The sequence below is a fragment of the Excalfactoria chinensis genome, chromosome 5, assembly GCF_039878825.1.
Source record: "Excalfactoria chinensis isolate bCotChi1 chromosome 5, bCotChi1.hap2, whole genome shotgun sequence".
NCBI lineage: Eukaryota > Metazoa > Chordata > Aves > Galliformes > Phasianidae > Excalfactoria > Excalfactoria chinensis.
Window position 1 is genome coordinate 33,610,536 of NC_092829.1, and position 15,295 is coordinate 33,625,830.

Consider the following 15,295-nt stretch of genomic DNA (forward strand, 5'->3'; position numbering starts at 1 on the left):
TGGTTTCCTTGTAGACAAATGTTTTTTGGTTAATGATTGTGTTAGTTTGTCATGGATATCTACACTTTTCATGTTACTTAAGTCTGTTTAATTCATTCTGAGATAGCAGGTTGATCAATTAGAATAAAAGCAAAATGTCATGGCTTTATTATTTAATGGGAAGAATAACATTTAATGTAAAGAGTAAGGATTCCTAAGTAACTGTAACTCATTTCCATTTTTACCTAACTGCCGGAGTTAAAAGTTTGGGTTTCCTTAGGGAAATGTGTGAAATTATTGACTAATTTGCTCGAGACTGAGCTCTATTCTAGATTTCAGAATCACATAATCCATTGTAGTTAACATAAATGCCAGCCTGAGAAGTATTCTTGAGTTTTCCTTACAATATCTACTTGACATGGCTTGCCTGCTGGTGAATTCAGTGAGGTAGTTGGTAATGATTCAAGTGGTACTTCATCCTGGCAAAGCAACAAAATCACCATCAACTGAGATTTCCCTTTATGAAGGGGAAGTAAATAAAATGAAACAGTGAGCATCTAGATAGGCAGAGAAGCAAAAATGAGCTGAGCTTTTCTGTCTCAAATTTTTAGCTGGTGTGATGGTGCAATGCAGAAGGACGACTACGCAGTTAGCAATGGAGAAAGCATTCACAGCACTATCTTATAGCGCAAATATAGTAGCTATTAGTTCTAAGTGACACTGACGTTTCACAATTTTTTGAGTTTCAGAACACAATACTGTGGCTTCAGCTTCCAGTAATTCCAGCATCAAGCCCATTCCTTACATTTAAACTTAAGAATCTAAGTTTTCTAGAGATCTTGATTGGAAAGACTAAAACGATGAAGAATCCACCATGTTTCTGGATAAAACTTTGGCTCATTAGTTTTTCCTTCACTGTTAGGAGACTAAGGAGTGAAGCATGCTCAGCTTATATGGTTTTGAGTTAAGTTACTGGATACTCTGCTAGTATAAAGTTCTCTTCTGTTGTTGAAAACTTTTGGCTAAAAAAAACTTGCCTATTGCAAATTGATCTTTGGAAAATTGGATCAACTTTCAGAACTCCCTCACTGCAGGAAAAACACTTCTCATTTTTTACAACTTCTCATAAAATGATCTTAAACCTCATTGTGTTATTTCAAAATAATCTTTTGGATTGTATAGAGCAGCAACTACTTTTCTACTTTTTCTCAGTAGAAGTGTGGTTGTACGTGCAAGAACCAAATTAGCCCTCTGTGCCACATCCTTGCACTTGGACACTCATGAGTTTTGTTGGATGTGATGCTCGTGAGCATTTTTAGGAGCAGTGTTCTCCATTTACGATGTGTATTTATCTTTTCCGCAAGTATGGACTTGGTTTTAGTGATACTAAAATGCATTGTGCTCAAATGAACCGATTAATTTTTGCATATACCATTTGTTTGATATACAGTGTGAGTCTGTCAGCTGCCTCATAGGAAGCTGGGTTTTCTTCAGACCATTGGCTATTTTTTTCTATGCAACTAGAATTGTGAGAAGCATTACCTGCTGGATACGTTGAAAATATTTGGACTCTGTACTAGCCTGTACTATCTGCAGTTGTCAGCTTTCTCTTTTGGCTGTAAACCTAAGTTCAGACATGTCAAAGAATAAGGAATGATCAGTGGCCTTTCCAACAGATAGTGTTTTTGGAAGAAAATGTCTCTTCATCCTCTTTCAACAGTAATGTATTGTTTACTGAAGTTTATATAGAGAATGTACAAACAGGAAGATCTCCTTCCTGAAAAATACTTCATAAGCAGTGCTGAAATAGAGAGGACATGAAGTATAAAATCTGCAATGATTTACAAGATTGCTGTTTGGAAATGTTTCTTAAATGGAGGGGAAACAAAAAGTGGAGGGCAGGGAAGAGAAATAAAAATTAAGGCAGTGCTGCAAAGGGGCAGTTATTGTACAGAGACCTAGAGAACTGTTTTTCAGTTCCTGTATTGGTGATGAGTTCCGTCTTGAAACCAGGTTTGTGAAGAATGAGTCTAAAGCTCAGCAGTGGGTAGCAGCAAATGTTCAAAGGACATCATTATAATGTGGGAAGGGAACTGTAAAGGTTTGTTACACTTGTTGAACTGGTTAGGACTGATCCTTAGAAGAGAGGAATGACTGTCCGAAGAAGGACTGTGTCCCTTCTCATGAGCAGATCAATCTGTGGTGCAATTTTGCTGTGTGGATAAGTTCATGTAGTCCCATCCCAGCAAACAAAAGTTACTATCAGCAGCATGACTACAAGTGTCAGCCAGGGGAATGTTACCATCTCTTTAGTCATCACTTATTGCTTTAGGAATTATAATGTTGTGAAGTGCTACTAAAACTTAGAATTTACTTAAGCTGTTGCTTGTAGCTATTTTGACTGTATTACTTCTTTTCTTCCATTTCTTCTTAGACAAGGAGAGTCTGATCACTGACAGTGGAAAACTTCATGCTCTTGATCTTCTGTTGACACGGCTGAAATCTCAAGGGCACAGGGTTCTTATCTACTCTCAGATGACGCGGATGATTGACTTACTGGAGGTAAGAGATCTGTAGCCTACAGGAGGCAAATTCTGAAGGTGCATATTAAGTAACCATGTTTTGGAGAAAATACAGAAACGTGGATGCAGCAAACGTGTCTTAAAGTGATTACACTGAGGGTTACTCAACAGATTCATTAATGCGAGTGTGTAAGATCTGCTATATAGAGGTAGACTGAAGGTCTGGCTTCTTGTCAAACTTCCAGCAGTGTACAGCACAGATAGTTAGGGGAAGATGTATAAGAACAGTGATAGTTCACATTTATTCTCTGTGTCCAGTATTTTGTAGCTTGAAGGCTTTCTAAGCCAGTTGTGTCTTCTGTATGAAATTTTGTAGTTACATCTTAAATCTGTAATTTTTTGTTGTGTGCACTGCCCTGTGGAGAGATGCTGCATGGCTTAATTAGCCTCTTTTGCTAATTCTGAGCTGCTTTCTTCTAGTTTCTTTTGATGCCCATGTACTGGAAGGAAAAGTGAGAACAATCATTAATTTTCCATTGTTAATGTTGCTGGTAATTTCACAGACCCTTACTGTTTCCCTCTGTCATTTTATTTCAGTGCAGAAGTTTGATAGACATTAATAAGAAGAAGTTGTCTGGCATATATGATAGGAAAGAAATCAGTAACTAAGTGATATTCATTATTTAAATACAGCCAGTCTGCCTTAGAAGAAAAATAATGTTCACTACTTGATTAGCAGCCATGCCGCTATAGAGCTAGTCTAAAATGACTTTAGTGAGAGGCTTATTAATTTTATTTCCTGTTTTTAATACTTACAATGTTTCAAAAACAAAAAAACAAACAATCGCCTCCTTCTCTGAACTTCTGTTGAAAACAGCAATTTTTGTTATTTTTCTCTGGATCTGGGAGAGGAAAAAGAAAAGAGATTGTCTTGTGTTGCAGTCCTTTATCAATGGAGGATTAGTCATAGTAGCTTTTATGACTATCTGATTCTGAGTAAGAAAATAGGAAAATTGACGTTCATTAGTTTCAAAGAGAAACTTTTCTGACTGAATACGTAACAGATAAAACGATAATTGCATTTGGAAGTGTAATTTCAGTCCTGATAAAACCTGAAGGTCCTGTGATCCTTCAGCCATTGGTTCTAGATGTACACGGGCTCCCTCAGCAGTGTTTTACTTGAGCTGTTGTCTAGAAGAGAACAAATGAAAAGCCTGAAATAATAGCTGCCTGAATCTCATACGAGAAGGAGTTTATTTAATGTCAGCAGTTAACAGTGCAGTGAATCATCACAAGCTGTGAAGAAAAGGAGAACTTGCATGGTTGCAGTGGTGTATCTGAGCTCTGTCCCTTTTTTTTTGGTAAATGCTGGATGTGTTCAAGGTTTGTTGCCACTCAGTGTCACACCACGAAGCTCATAAAGCCAAGCATTTGGTGTTTCTTTGTTTTCTGTTAGCATTCCACTGTAAAGGCTTGGGAGCACACCATTTTGCTATTGCACCTCCTAAATTTTCAGCTTCAGTTGTTCAGCATTGTTACTCAAATAAGCCACCTACCAAGTCCTGTGTTCTAGTTTTCTCCCACCACTTAATGAACTATGGGTTAGCTTTGCTGCTATGAAATGGTAGATATAAATGCAAAGAGGAAAATGATTTTCTTTTGTCTGAAAGAGATAAAATATAATTTCAGTATCATCATTTCAGGCAGATGTTTATTTCACACCTTCTTTGATTAATGTCACGTTTGTTTGGTTTTTTCCAATGTGATTATTTTCTCCTGTAAGGAAGAGTAATTGCTGATTATTTCAGTGGGAATCATAATGCATTCTTGTGATGAAGACTCAGATTATATTGTGCATGAAGTTCTATGCATTGTCAGCATTAAAGACTCAAGGAGCACTTCATAGCTTATTTTTTTGTAAATTGTGTGATAGTGAAAATGGTTAAGGTCTAGGATAAATGAGTGGAAGTTGTTTTTTGTTTGTGGTAAAGTTTGGTTAGAAGATGCTGATGGAGAGGTGGTAATTATGAGACGAGAGAATGCTAAAAGACATTGCAATACTAAATTGGCATAAAAGCAGATAGAGACAAAAAGAAGTGGAAGAGAAAGCCCATGTGATAATTGAAAAAGGGTTGATCAGATTTGGAGAAAAGGTTGCATAGCGCCTAATTGACAACTGTATTGGTCTGATTTCATTTGGTGGCAGAAAGCTGTTGTAGATGGGAATAAATCGGTAATAAATCAGGGCTTGAGTGCCTGTGTGGTTAAGCAGCTGTTCTTTGCTTTGAAATTCTACTGCTCTGTTCCATAAATCCTATAACCCATAAGCCCTGCTTTGTAGAGGTAAAGCAGATGTGACTTTTGGTCTCTTCAACATTGTTAATTTTATTTACCTATTTTTCTCTTTAATTTGCTACACGTTGAAGCTTCTTTCTAGCACAGTGTTCTTTTTCTCAGATTCCCTTTAGCAGCTCTTTCACCTCTTGCTGCAGTGATGAAGTAAAATGGAGAAATGGGAGCCCTAAGGCTAGGTGAAAAGGAGAGCTGAGCATGGTACTATCAGAGGAGGGTTCATGACAGTGCAAATACTGCTATGTCTTCACACTGCACAGCAGTTTATCTGCTGAATGTTGGAGCTTGGAACAAGATGAATCCAATAGTTCTTGCTACTAAAGCACCATCTGTTTCCATTCTGTCTTCATTTTCAGTCATAGCAGATAGAAAAGAGACACATGCACCAGTAGAGTTAAATCTAACAAATATAACCAGTAGGAGTTGCACCTTGTCAGCCAAGGCTCGTTAAAATATCAGGAGGTATATTTGTAAAGAAACTGTAAGGATATATGTATAGCCTGCAGAGCTTTCTGTGTAATTCAGATTGTAGTGATAGTTGTGCAGCTACCTGAAAATGCTAAGTACTTTAGAGCATGAAAAATGTGTTTCATTGGAAAAGTCTTTTGCCTACAGCATTTCTGGTTGATGCCATTTGATTTTTGTCCAGGTAACTGGGTTCACTTCTACTACTGAGGGCTAACACTGGTATTTTAGTGTGCTCAGTGAGATTCACTGGGGTTTTTATCACTGAGATAAAGCCTGGACAGGTCCTGGTGTGCAGTACTGGGTTTTTAAAACCACTGGTCAGATGGATCATAATCGACAGGTAGCAGGTACCTTTGGTTGGTTAGAAAAGGTTCACTGACACAATGAAAGCTCAGGCTTTGGTAAAAGTTTAGACTTTGTGAACGTAAATTTCATAGCGTAATGATTTTTATTTACCTAATAGACTTATTGATAGGAAAAGGCACATGCTGTAACGACGCTGTCTGTTGCCCAACTCTGAAATGTCATCATTGTTCATCTCTTACCTTACAAGGAATGCAAAAACTGTCAAATCATTTCAGAAATGAAAGCTACCCTTAATAAAGTGTTGTTTGCATAGGATTGCTTATAGTATTTACCAGTGACATTCGGGTGTTTTTTCCTCTAAGCAAAAGGTCTGCTTTTATTGTGTTGATTTTTCTTTCCTTTTTTTTTCTTTTTTCTTTTTTTTTTTTCTTTCCTCTTTATGTTGAATAATCAAGACTGAGCAGTTCTGAGAGCAACTGTATTTTTCTGGTGTGTGTTCTTTGCAGGAATATATGGTTTATAGGAAGCATACCTACATGAGATTGGATGGTTCTTCAAAGATTTCTGAACGAAGGGATATGGTAGCGGATTTCCAAAACAGGTAATATATTTTAAAAGCTACTTATGTGGTTCATCATATGTGTGTTAAGAGTCAGTATAAGTTTCAATGGAAATAAATGAAGTTTGTGATTTTATAGCATCTGATGGACATCATTTATCTGAAAGTTTCTTTGTGGTTTGCCAGCCAGAAGTCACTGGTACTGATGCTAAGCCTTCAGAAGTTCGTCATCTGTGAAACAGTATAGGAAGCAAGTTTTAGTGTACTCATAAATTGTTTGTTGCCATTCTAAGTATGCTATTTCTTATAAAGAAGTTCAACAGGAACAGAAAAAATACTCTCTAGTTATTATGTACTCTGAGAACTGGCACAATAAAGAAATGCAAAATTTTGCATGTGCCACAGCTTTGGAAACGGCCTGCCGTGCTACAAAACAAGCCATGTCACTTAAGCATGTTTCACAGAATAGCAGTATAAATAAATGATTCTATCATTAATGCAGCGGGATTCATTAAGGAAGCTTAAATAAGGAGGGAGGTGGGGGTGAGCAAATGTTGTTAAGTTGTAAGACATGCTGCTTGTTCAGTTGAGAAAAACAAGATGGATTCTTGCAACTTCTAGCTGACTATCAGAAAAGAAAGCTATGTAATCATCTTGCAAGTTCAAATATTTCAGCATAACCTTGTCTCCATTGAAGCACATTAAAAATAAACAACTGAATTTATGGTTATTAAGTTTCCTTTTAATCATGACGTGGCTTGGTAGGATATAACTTTGGTATCATAGTTTGAAATGAGGTTACCCTTCCTGAATGTGGATGTGTGCTTTTAAGAAGGTCACTGTTGTTTTTCAGACAAGTTAGGTTCCCAGATGGTTTGCTGCAAGGTAAAAGCAGGTGACTCCAGTCCTAATATTAACAGTCCCAGGGTATCATGGCCAAAGATAGGGGGAGCTCCTCAGAGCAGTAGAACTTGAAAAATGTGTGTGCCAGTGCCAGAGATGGAAGGACTGTGCAGTGCTTTTTCTCCCTGTTCTGTGCTGGCTGTGATGTCCTTCTGGAATCCTGACACTTCTTCCTGTAAGGCCTTTTAACCAAAGAAGTCAAGAAAATTGTTTTTTTTAATAAAAAGAAATTTGTTTTTATTAATGAATAGAACAACTAAAGAAAAACAATCATTTTGACAGGAAATCCCTTTGTGATATAGGTCAGCCAGTATAAACAAGAGTTCTTATTAAAATGTTATTTGAGTTCCTCTTATACATGATTTACTTATGAGAATGTTTCCAGAAAAAAAAGCCTGACTGAGACTAAACTATCCTGCAGGATGTCCTAGCAGGGTGCTGAAAATATGTAACCATAATTTGTTCCTGTAGTCTGTGGCACTGTCCTCTTTCTTTCCTTTCCTCATGGCATTTCCAGAAGCATTTCAAAGCTGGATGTTCAGGTGCCTGTCTGTATGCACATTCCACTGTTCTTGTAAGAGTGAAAAGACTTCCTGGCCAAGGATTAGCTAGATAGTAAATAGGCACTTACTGGCTTGAATACTTGCAGATAAAGTCTGGAGTTGGTTAGCTTGGCTTTAGTTCCTCTCAGCTGCCTGTAGCTCAAGGTGGAGTTTTTGTACTCTTAGATTTCAAGCTGCCAGTAGCCTTCTGTTTCTGATTTTCGAGTTGTTGGTTTGCTTATTTGTTTAATTCATACTTGTATCTTCTCTTAAGCAATTCTCTTGCTGTGCCCGTCAAAGGATGTCAGCCTCTTAGACCTCCTCTTCTCTTTGCTTTGTGCCAACCTGTACACAGATGGACACAATGTTAAATACAGTTACATTCTGCTGGCCCTGTACCAGTGGCACTAGTGAGGTTCACACTCTTAAAAGAAATCCTGATTTCCCTGTTTCCACTCAGTTTTTTGTCAGTACATGGTTGTCCTACATACAGACTTGTCTCCTTCATTTTGTGTGTGCATCATGTTAGAACTGCCACAGAATTTCAAAATTCATGTTCTCTTTTCTCTGACTCCTCAAATTGCTGCTAGGACTTAATGCACTTTTGCAGGTACCTGCCTTAGTTACTTAAAGGATTCTTAGCTTGAAAGAATTATTCCAAGTCAGGTATTGGGATGCTTCGAGTCTCCTTCAGTAGCCAGCATTCCTAAATCTGGTACTAACAAGTGTCACTTCTGGCATTAGTGTGACTGTGTGAGGGTTTGTGGACCCTCCAGTTGGATGTTCAGAGATGCCTAAACTGTGTCATGGAATCAATCTATTCTCATTGTACTCATAAGAAAACAAGACAAAAGAGAATAAAACTTGCAAAAAATCAGCAGCATTAGGACTAGGGTTGATTTCTTCAACTGAAGGACATTTGATTCTGCTGATAGACCCTTGTGCTTTTATTTATATATACCTCTCAATTTGCCAGTGTACTTTTATAGAAGATTATTCATTATTTTGTTTTTCTCCAGCAGTTGTTTGTTCTCTTGAAAGCATCGAAATTAGAACAAAAATTGCATCTAGACAGTTTAAGCATTAATTTTTTTTATTAACTGAGCAGCATTAGTGCAAGTTTTTATTCATTTGTTTGTTTTTATTTTGTAACATTGATCAGTTCTGTGAAACAATAAATCACTCCCAAATCTTAATTTCCCGTGTGGTCAAGACAAACAAGCCCTGGTTTGCTTTGATAAGAGAGAAGCTGCTGCTTTTGCAAGCTGAATGTTTGCTTGTTCCAGCAGTCTTGATTTTTATATTAACTTTTCATATGTTTTTCTCTAATTCATGAACAGCACAAAACATTCTGAAGTGTTCAAGTAATAAAAATCACCCTGATGACTTGGGTCAAAAAACTTACTTCCAAGGTTACTTCTTGTTCAGTGTACACAATATAAGTTTGTTTTTTACCCTCTTTCCTCTCCAGGAATGATATTTTTGTGTTCCTGTTAAGCACAAGAGCTGGAGGCCTGGGCATTAACCTTACAGCTGCAGATACGGTAGGTGAAGTATCATAAAGTAATACAGAACAAAATAAATAAGCTTACTGATTGTTAGCTTTCAGCTCTCACATGCCTCCAACCACCATTTATCCCAGGCTGCTCTTTTCATGTATCCCAGCCTCACTGTTTATCTCGGAAGATTGGTGTTGCTGTATGGAAGCAGATTTATTGAAGAAGATATTTAAGTTGTAGTACAATAACATACTGTATTATATTTCAACAAGAAGTTGAAATGTTGGCAACGTGGATTTGTTTGAATGCATTGAAATACAGTTAAAAAGATTTTAGAGGACTGGCCAAAGCTGAGTGAACACAGCCTGCAGTGGGTTGGTGATTTTAAAGGTGTATATTAGAACTTTTCTCTCTTTTTTTTTTTTAATATATGTTGCTTTTTGTTTGTTTAATCTCCAAGTACTCTAAATATATGGTTTTATTTAATTAATCTTGTTCTGGTATTCTCTTACAGGTAATTTTCTATGACAGTGATTGGAACCCAACAGTAGACCAGCAAGCCATGGACCGGGCACATAGGCTGGGACAAACTAAACAAGTCACTGTGTACAGATTGATATGTAAAGGCACCATTGAGGAGCGCATTTTACAAAGAGCTAAGGAAAAGAGCGAGGTAGGAATAAAGAAATCATCTGTAATAAGAAGATACAGTATGAAAACAGTACCAGAAAATGTGTATCAGAATGAGGAAAGAAATATAAAAATATGTGCAGGGAAACGAACAAATCCATGTCCCTAGCCACAGCATCATTACAGATGTATTTTATAAGCTGAAAAGAAGCTAGTTGTGTTCACTGTTGCTTCATTGAAATTATTTCTTAGGATACAGTGAAACTACTCCAGCCTCTTTGAAGCTATAGTTTGCATCTTTGCTGTGTCAGAGCAATACTGATTCCTCTAATATTACCATGCTGTGCCACATCTGTTTTTTCCTTTCTTTTGATTTATTTATTTATTTTTTAAAAGAAATTTGGAAGATAACCAAGGGACAGTTACTGAGGTGTGAGGTTTGCCAGAAGAGCTCAATGTCCTTGCAGCATCAAGCAGTAAAAATATTAGAAACTTTAAACCTCATGATACTTTACTGGCAAGAAAAAATTACAGTCACTTTTTTTGTTAGCAGTAGATGTACTGTATAAAAGGCTTAGATGTTTCCTATGCTCAGGACTTCTTGTAGCTTTTTCTCTCAATTAGATGCTGATCATGACACTGCAGCAACTGAAGCATCCCCAGCTGAATGCATTCACATTTCTCTTGTTCAGTCTCGTCCATTTTGCTGTAGTTATCCTGCACTTAGTCACCTGATATCAACCTGAAAGTGAAGTGCAGTCTTTGTGTTTGCAATCCAAACCATCAAAATTGACTTACACAAAAGCTCTTTTGCTGAGTTGTGCCTTTTACTGCTTTTCAGAAGAGCTGAGGTAATAAGAGGTGGAACTAATTACTCAAGCTGAGACACTGACTGAAGTTAAAATCAATTTGACTTTGCACACTTGCACTTGTGTCTTTTTTTTGCCTGACTTTCAGTGAAGAGTATGATAATAAATGATAATATTTCCTGACTTCTTTGAGTAATTTCTTCTTCTCTTTTTTTTTTCCTAGATCCAACGAATGGTAATTTCAGGTGGCAATTTCAAACCTGACACTTTGAAGCCAAAAGAGGTGGTCAGTCTTCTACTAGATGATGAAGAACTAGAAAAGAAATGTATGTGAAATTCATGTTACAGCATTTTCTCCATCTTCCACTTCATTAGCCTATGAAATCTGTGTTTTTCTTACAGTCTTTCCTGGCCTATTTTGTATTACCAGTCTCATTAGTACAAGCTAGTTTTGTGTCACTGCTGAGCTGAGAGGTGAGGTTGTGCAAGAGAGACATGATGATGAAAGTTTTTATTGGCATTCATTCAGGATCATTACATTGTTCCTGAACGACAGAGCTTTAAGAAAAACTATGTAGGTCATGACAAGGAAAGTATTAAGAAGAGTGCTGCATTTCCTCATAGTTTTGAAGCTGTATTAGAGGTGCACACATTTGAAAGTAGAGTTCTTCTATAACTGTAAGGTTTCTTAGTGATTTGGATGCAAATAACTTTAATGTAATAGTTCCCCTTTTTGTTTTTCAGTGTGCTTTAGTTTTACTATAGCTGACTTTTCATCACAGTTCTGTAAGAACTAGAGCTTGTAAGATTCAGAAAATGATATGAATTATCTTTTCAGTGGTGACAACTTGTATTTCTTCTCTGACAGTGCGTCAGCGTCAAGAAGAGAAGCGACAGCAAGAAGAAACAAATCGTGTGAAGGAACGTAAACGTAAAAGGGAAAAATATGCTGAAAAGGTAACTTGATGGAGAAGTTTTTTGTGTCAGTGACAGAAAGCCTGAAAGGCCTCAGGCACTCTATTATGTGGTATGGAAGTATTTTATGCAAAGTCAGTTTAATGAGGGAAGACTTCACCACTGAACATCAGTCTGGTACTTTCTTAATCAGAATACAGTTGTTACAAAATATGTAATAAATAGCTCCCGGTATTCTAATATCATTTGCAACTTGAAAAAAAAGGAAGTCACACAGCACAAAGATCATCAGTAGTCTACAGACCATTTGGGGAATCAAATGGGAAAAAAAAAACAGTTAAATGGTCATTCAGTGGCATATAAAATGGAGACTTAATTAAGATTTTGTTTTGCAAAGATGAAAGTGGAATACAGACGAAGCACCAGATATAGATAAAACCCAATAGCTATGTGGCTTGCATGGAATGAGGGAAGATTCATTGTTTTGTTTTTTAAAGTATCACTAAAAGTAGTTTATAAAAATTCTGCATTTTTGAGACTGGAAGGCTTTGCATTAATAATGTTGTATAATGGTAATGAATTTCAGGCTTACTCCAGAAGGCAGTAGAAATCAAAGTAATTCCATAAGAGTAATCCTACAGCATTCTGGCTTTTTTTATGAAGAAGAAAAAAGCCCATTTGCAGAGCCTTTAAGGGAATCTATTCTTATGTCCTTCAGAAACTTGTTTTGGATAGTTCTGGACATGGCATTCCTTGAGTTACGATATGACATTGGATGTTGAAATGTTAGTTTTCTTATTCCATTTATTCTGTTTTAATTACAATTTTCATTCTCTCTTCTGTTTTATCTGTTTCAGAAGAAGAAGGAGGATGAGTTGGATGGGAAGAGAAAGAAAGAGGGCATGAACCTTGTGATCCCATTTGTTCCCTCAGCTGATAACTCCAACCTGTCCGCTGATGGGGATGACTCCTTTGTTAGTGTAGACTCTGCCATGCCCAGTCCTTTCAGTGAGGTGAGACTCTCTGCTTCTTTACAGTATGCACTATGTTAGTTGTGATCTTAAACCCTTTAAGTTTCTTGCTTTTCAGCTGGTACAGAGTTCAGATATGTAGGTAAGTGGTATGTCTTAAAGATGAGCCATGGAAGAGAAAGTAATTAATTGAAGCGGACAGTAAACTACCTACTGTAGTTCTTCTGTACTAACATACTATTATGCCCCCTTTCCTTTGTTCTATTAACATATCATTATGCCCCCTTTCTTTTGCTCTCTGTCTGCCTTTTCTTGCAGCAAGCTAGTGCCCACAAACCTCTCTTCCTTTCAGCCTCTGAAATTACTCCATTCCTGCCTGCACTCCCACTATCTTCCTGCTTTCCCTTTCTCCTTCCTTTATCATGTCTGTATTTATAACTGCACGCCTTTCTTCCATGCTATTACCTTCCATAGCAAGAGCAGTTTTTCTGCTTCTGAGCCAAGCGGTATCCCTAAACTAGCTCCTTAATTCAGTTTCTTTGTAAGTACTCCTCACTAGCCTCATCTTCATCTTATCTCTACTTTCTTCTTTGCTTCTGATTCTGAATTAATGTGTTTTTAATCCAGAATTTAGGCTGTACATTTCTGGTGGTACACATCATGTTTTCCTTCATCTATTTTTAATAAAGATTTGAAAACAATTTTTGGCAACAAGTATGTTTTGTACTATACTATGTTGATTGAGATTCCTGTGTTAGATATTTCCCTCACTGATAAAGATTTTTCTTGGCACTACTATTAGGTTAAGAGTCCTTCTGTTTTCTCTCTGGCAATCTGAGAAAAATGCACATTTGTACAGCAGTTTTCTTAAGTCTTTGCTGAGCCTATTAGTTTCCTGCTTCTTAACATTTACATTCATCAGTTGAAATTATGTTAAGTCCTGGAGGTTTTTACTGCTGCTCAGCATATAAATAGAGGGTGTGGTGTGAGTAGGCAGGATATGTACCATGCCATTAGAGAAAATGAAAGAAATCAGAACATGTACTATTTAATTACTTGCAATTGTATGTTTTACTGTGGTTGTTTCCTTTCTTTTCCTAACCTGAGAATCTAACGGCTTTGTTCTTCCTGCTTGTGTTTAGATTTCCATCAGCAGTGAATTACATATGGGCTCTATCCCTCCTGATGAGAGCAGCAGTGATATGCTTGTGATTGTGGATGATCCGGCTTCTTCAGCACCTCAGTCAAGGGCAACAAACTCTCCTGCTTCCATTACTGGCTCAGTTTCAGACACCATAAACGGTTAGTACTCATGCCTTGATTTACTACTAGCACTAAAACTTCACTTTGTATGCCTAGGTGATATGTATTGTATAACTAAACTAAATTCTGTCCATGATTGACAAGATTTGCACAGAATAATTTACCTTTTCATTGAGAAATAATTTCTGATTTGATAGGAAATGTCTGTTGTCTGTCATTCATTACAATTTCCTTTCTCCTATGTTACTCTCTTAGGAGTTTTACCCCTCTTTCTATATTATAGTGGGCTCACCTTACCAAATATTTAATCCCTAAGCTTTTCCTTGAACTTGCCATAGGGCTAATAGTCAGTTCTCTATTTCCATGGCGTGTTTGAAGCAACTATGGTTTCAGAGTATGGTAAAAGTTTTTAACTACCATATATTTACAAATAGCAGATGGAAAGATGAAATGTTCCTTCAGTTTAAAAAAAAAAAGCTTCATCCTGAAGTAGAACTCAGAATCCTCCATCTGTATGCAGATAGGATTTGTAACAATGACAAGGAATTAAAGTTAATAAGATGTAATAGATGAATGTTCAAGTATACAGAATTTCTTTTCATGAGCTGACTGCTTAAAGGCATTAATGTAAATGAACAGTATCGGTTAATAAGAACAGCACTAATGTAGATAAGAGATAGTTATGAGGCTGTATTTGTGAATCATCCACATACTATAGTGGCTAATCTTCTACCATTCTGTTTTCATTAAGGAGTTTCAATGCAAGATGCACCTCTCACTGGCAGAGGCCAGTCAAGTCGAAGCCGTGGTCGTCCTAAAGGAGGGAATGCTGGATCTAAGGGCACTGGGAAAGGCAGGAGCAGGAAATCGATAGCAGGAAGCGCAGCTGCAATGGCAGGTGCCAAAGCAGGGGCAGCAGCAGCCTCTGCAGCGGCGTATGCAGCGTACGGGTACAATGTCTCCAAAGGTATGTGGGGGAAGGGAGCCAGCAGGCTGTCCAGAGCACAGCCGAACACATAAGTTAGAGCGTTGGCTTGTTTACAGCCTGCCAAAAAATAGATAAAACTGTTGGATTGCTGCTATTGCTTGCGCAGTATATTCTGAGATACAGGCAGGGTGCAGTGTAGTGCTGTGACACTGTGAGAGGGCAGCCACTGTCACCACAAAGGACTTTGAGAAACTAGTTGTGCAGAAGTTTCATATGCCATTTGAATTATATCAAAAACTTCTCTTTCGTTTTTTGTTTTGGCACCCAGACAAATGAGATTGTATTGTTTATCCCATGGGTTTGTCTGTTGCTTTTCTGTATTGCTGTAATGTTCAGTTTACAGCATTAAGTTCCAAAATGTTCTAAATGGGTTGTGGTGGAGCTTCAGCTTTTACATTAGGTAACCCAATTGACCACCCTGGGTATGAATACAAGATTTGTTTGTTAAGGCCATCCCTCTTCATCAGATCTCAAAAATCATAAGTACGTTGTACTCTTAGGACTAAGTGTTAGTCTGTTGTTGCCATTTATGTGTTATTTTGTTGCTGAAATCTTAGGGTTGGTACCGTGTGCTCACATGGAATTTGAT

General features: G+C 37.4%; 1 protein-coding gene across 2 annotated transcripts in view; it reads left to right on the forward strand.

Annotated features, from left to right (window-relative positions):
* Positions 1-15,295, forward strand: part of INO80 (INO80 complex ATPase subunit) — a 58,340-nt gene that overhangs the window by 40,577 nt on the left and 2,468 nt on the right. For both annotated transcript variants that reach the window (XM_072338738.1, XM_072338739.1), the window contains exons 27-35: positions 2,414-2,541; positions 6,134-6,228; positions 9,103-9,175; positions 9,645-9,803; positions 10,793-10,895; positions 11,438-11,526; positions 12,342-12,497; positions 13,598-13,757; positions 14,470-14,685. In XM_072338738.1, coding sequence (XP_072194839.1) covers positions 2,414-2,541; positions 6,134-6,228; positions 9,103-9,175; positions 9,645-9,803; positions 10,793-10,895; positions 11,438-11,526; positions 12,342-12,497; positions 13,598-13,757; positions 14,470-14,685 — 1,179 coding nt within the window. The remainder of the gene's footprint in view (positions 1-2,413; positions 2,542-6,133; positions 6,229-9,102; positions 9,176-9,644; positions 9,804-10,792; positions 10,896-11,437; positions 11,527-12,341; positions 12,498-13,597; positions 13,758-14,469; positions 14,686-15,295) is intronic.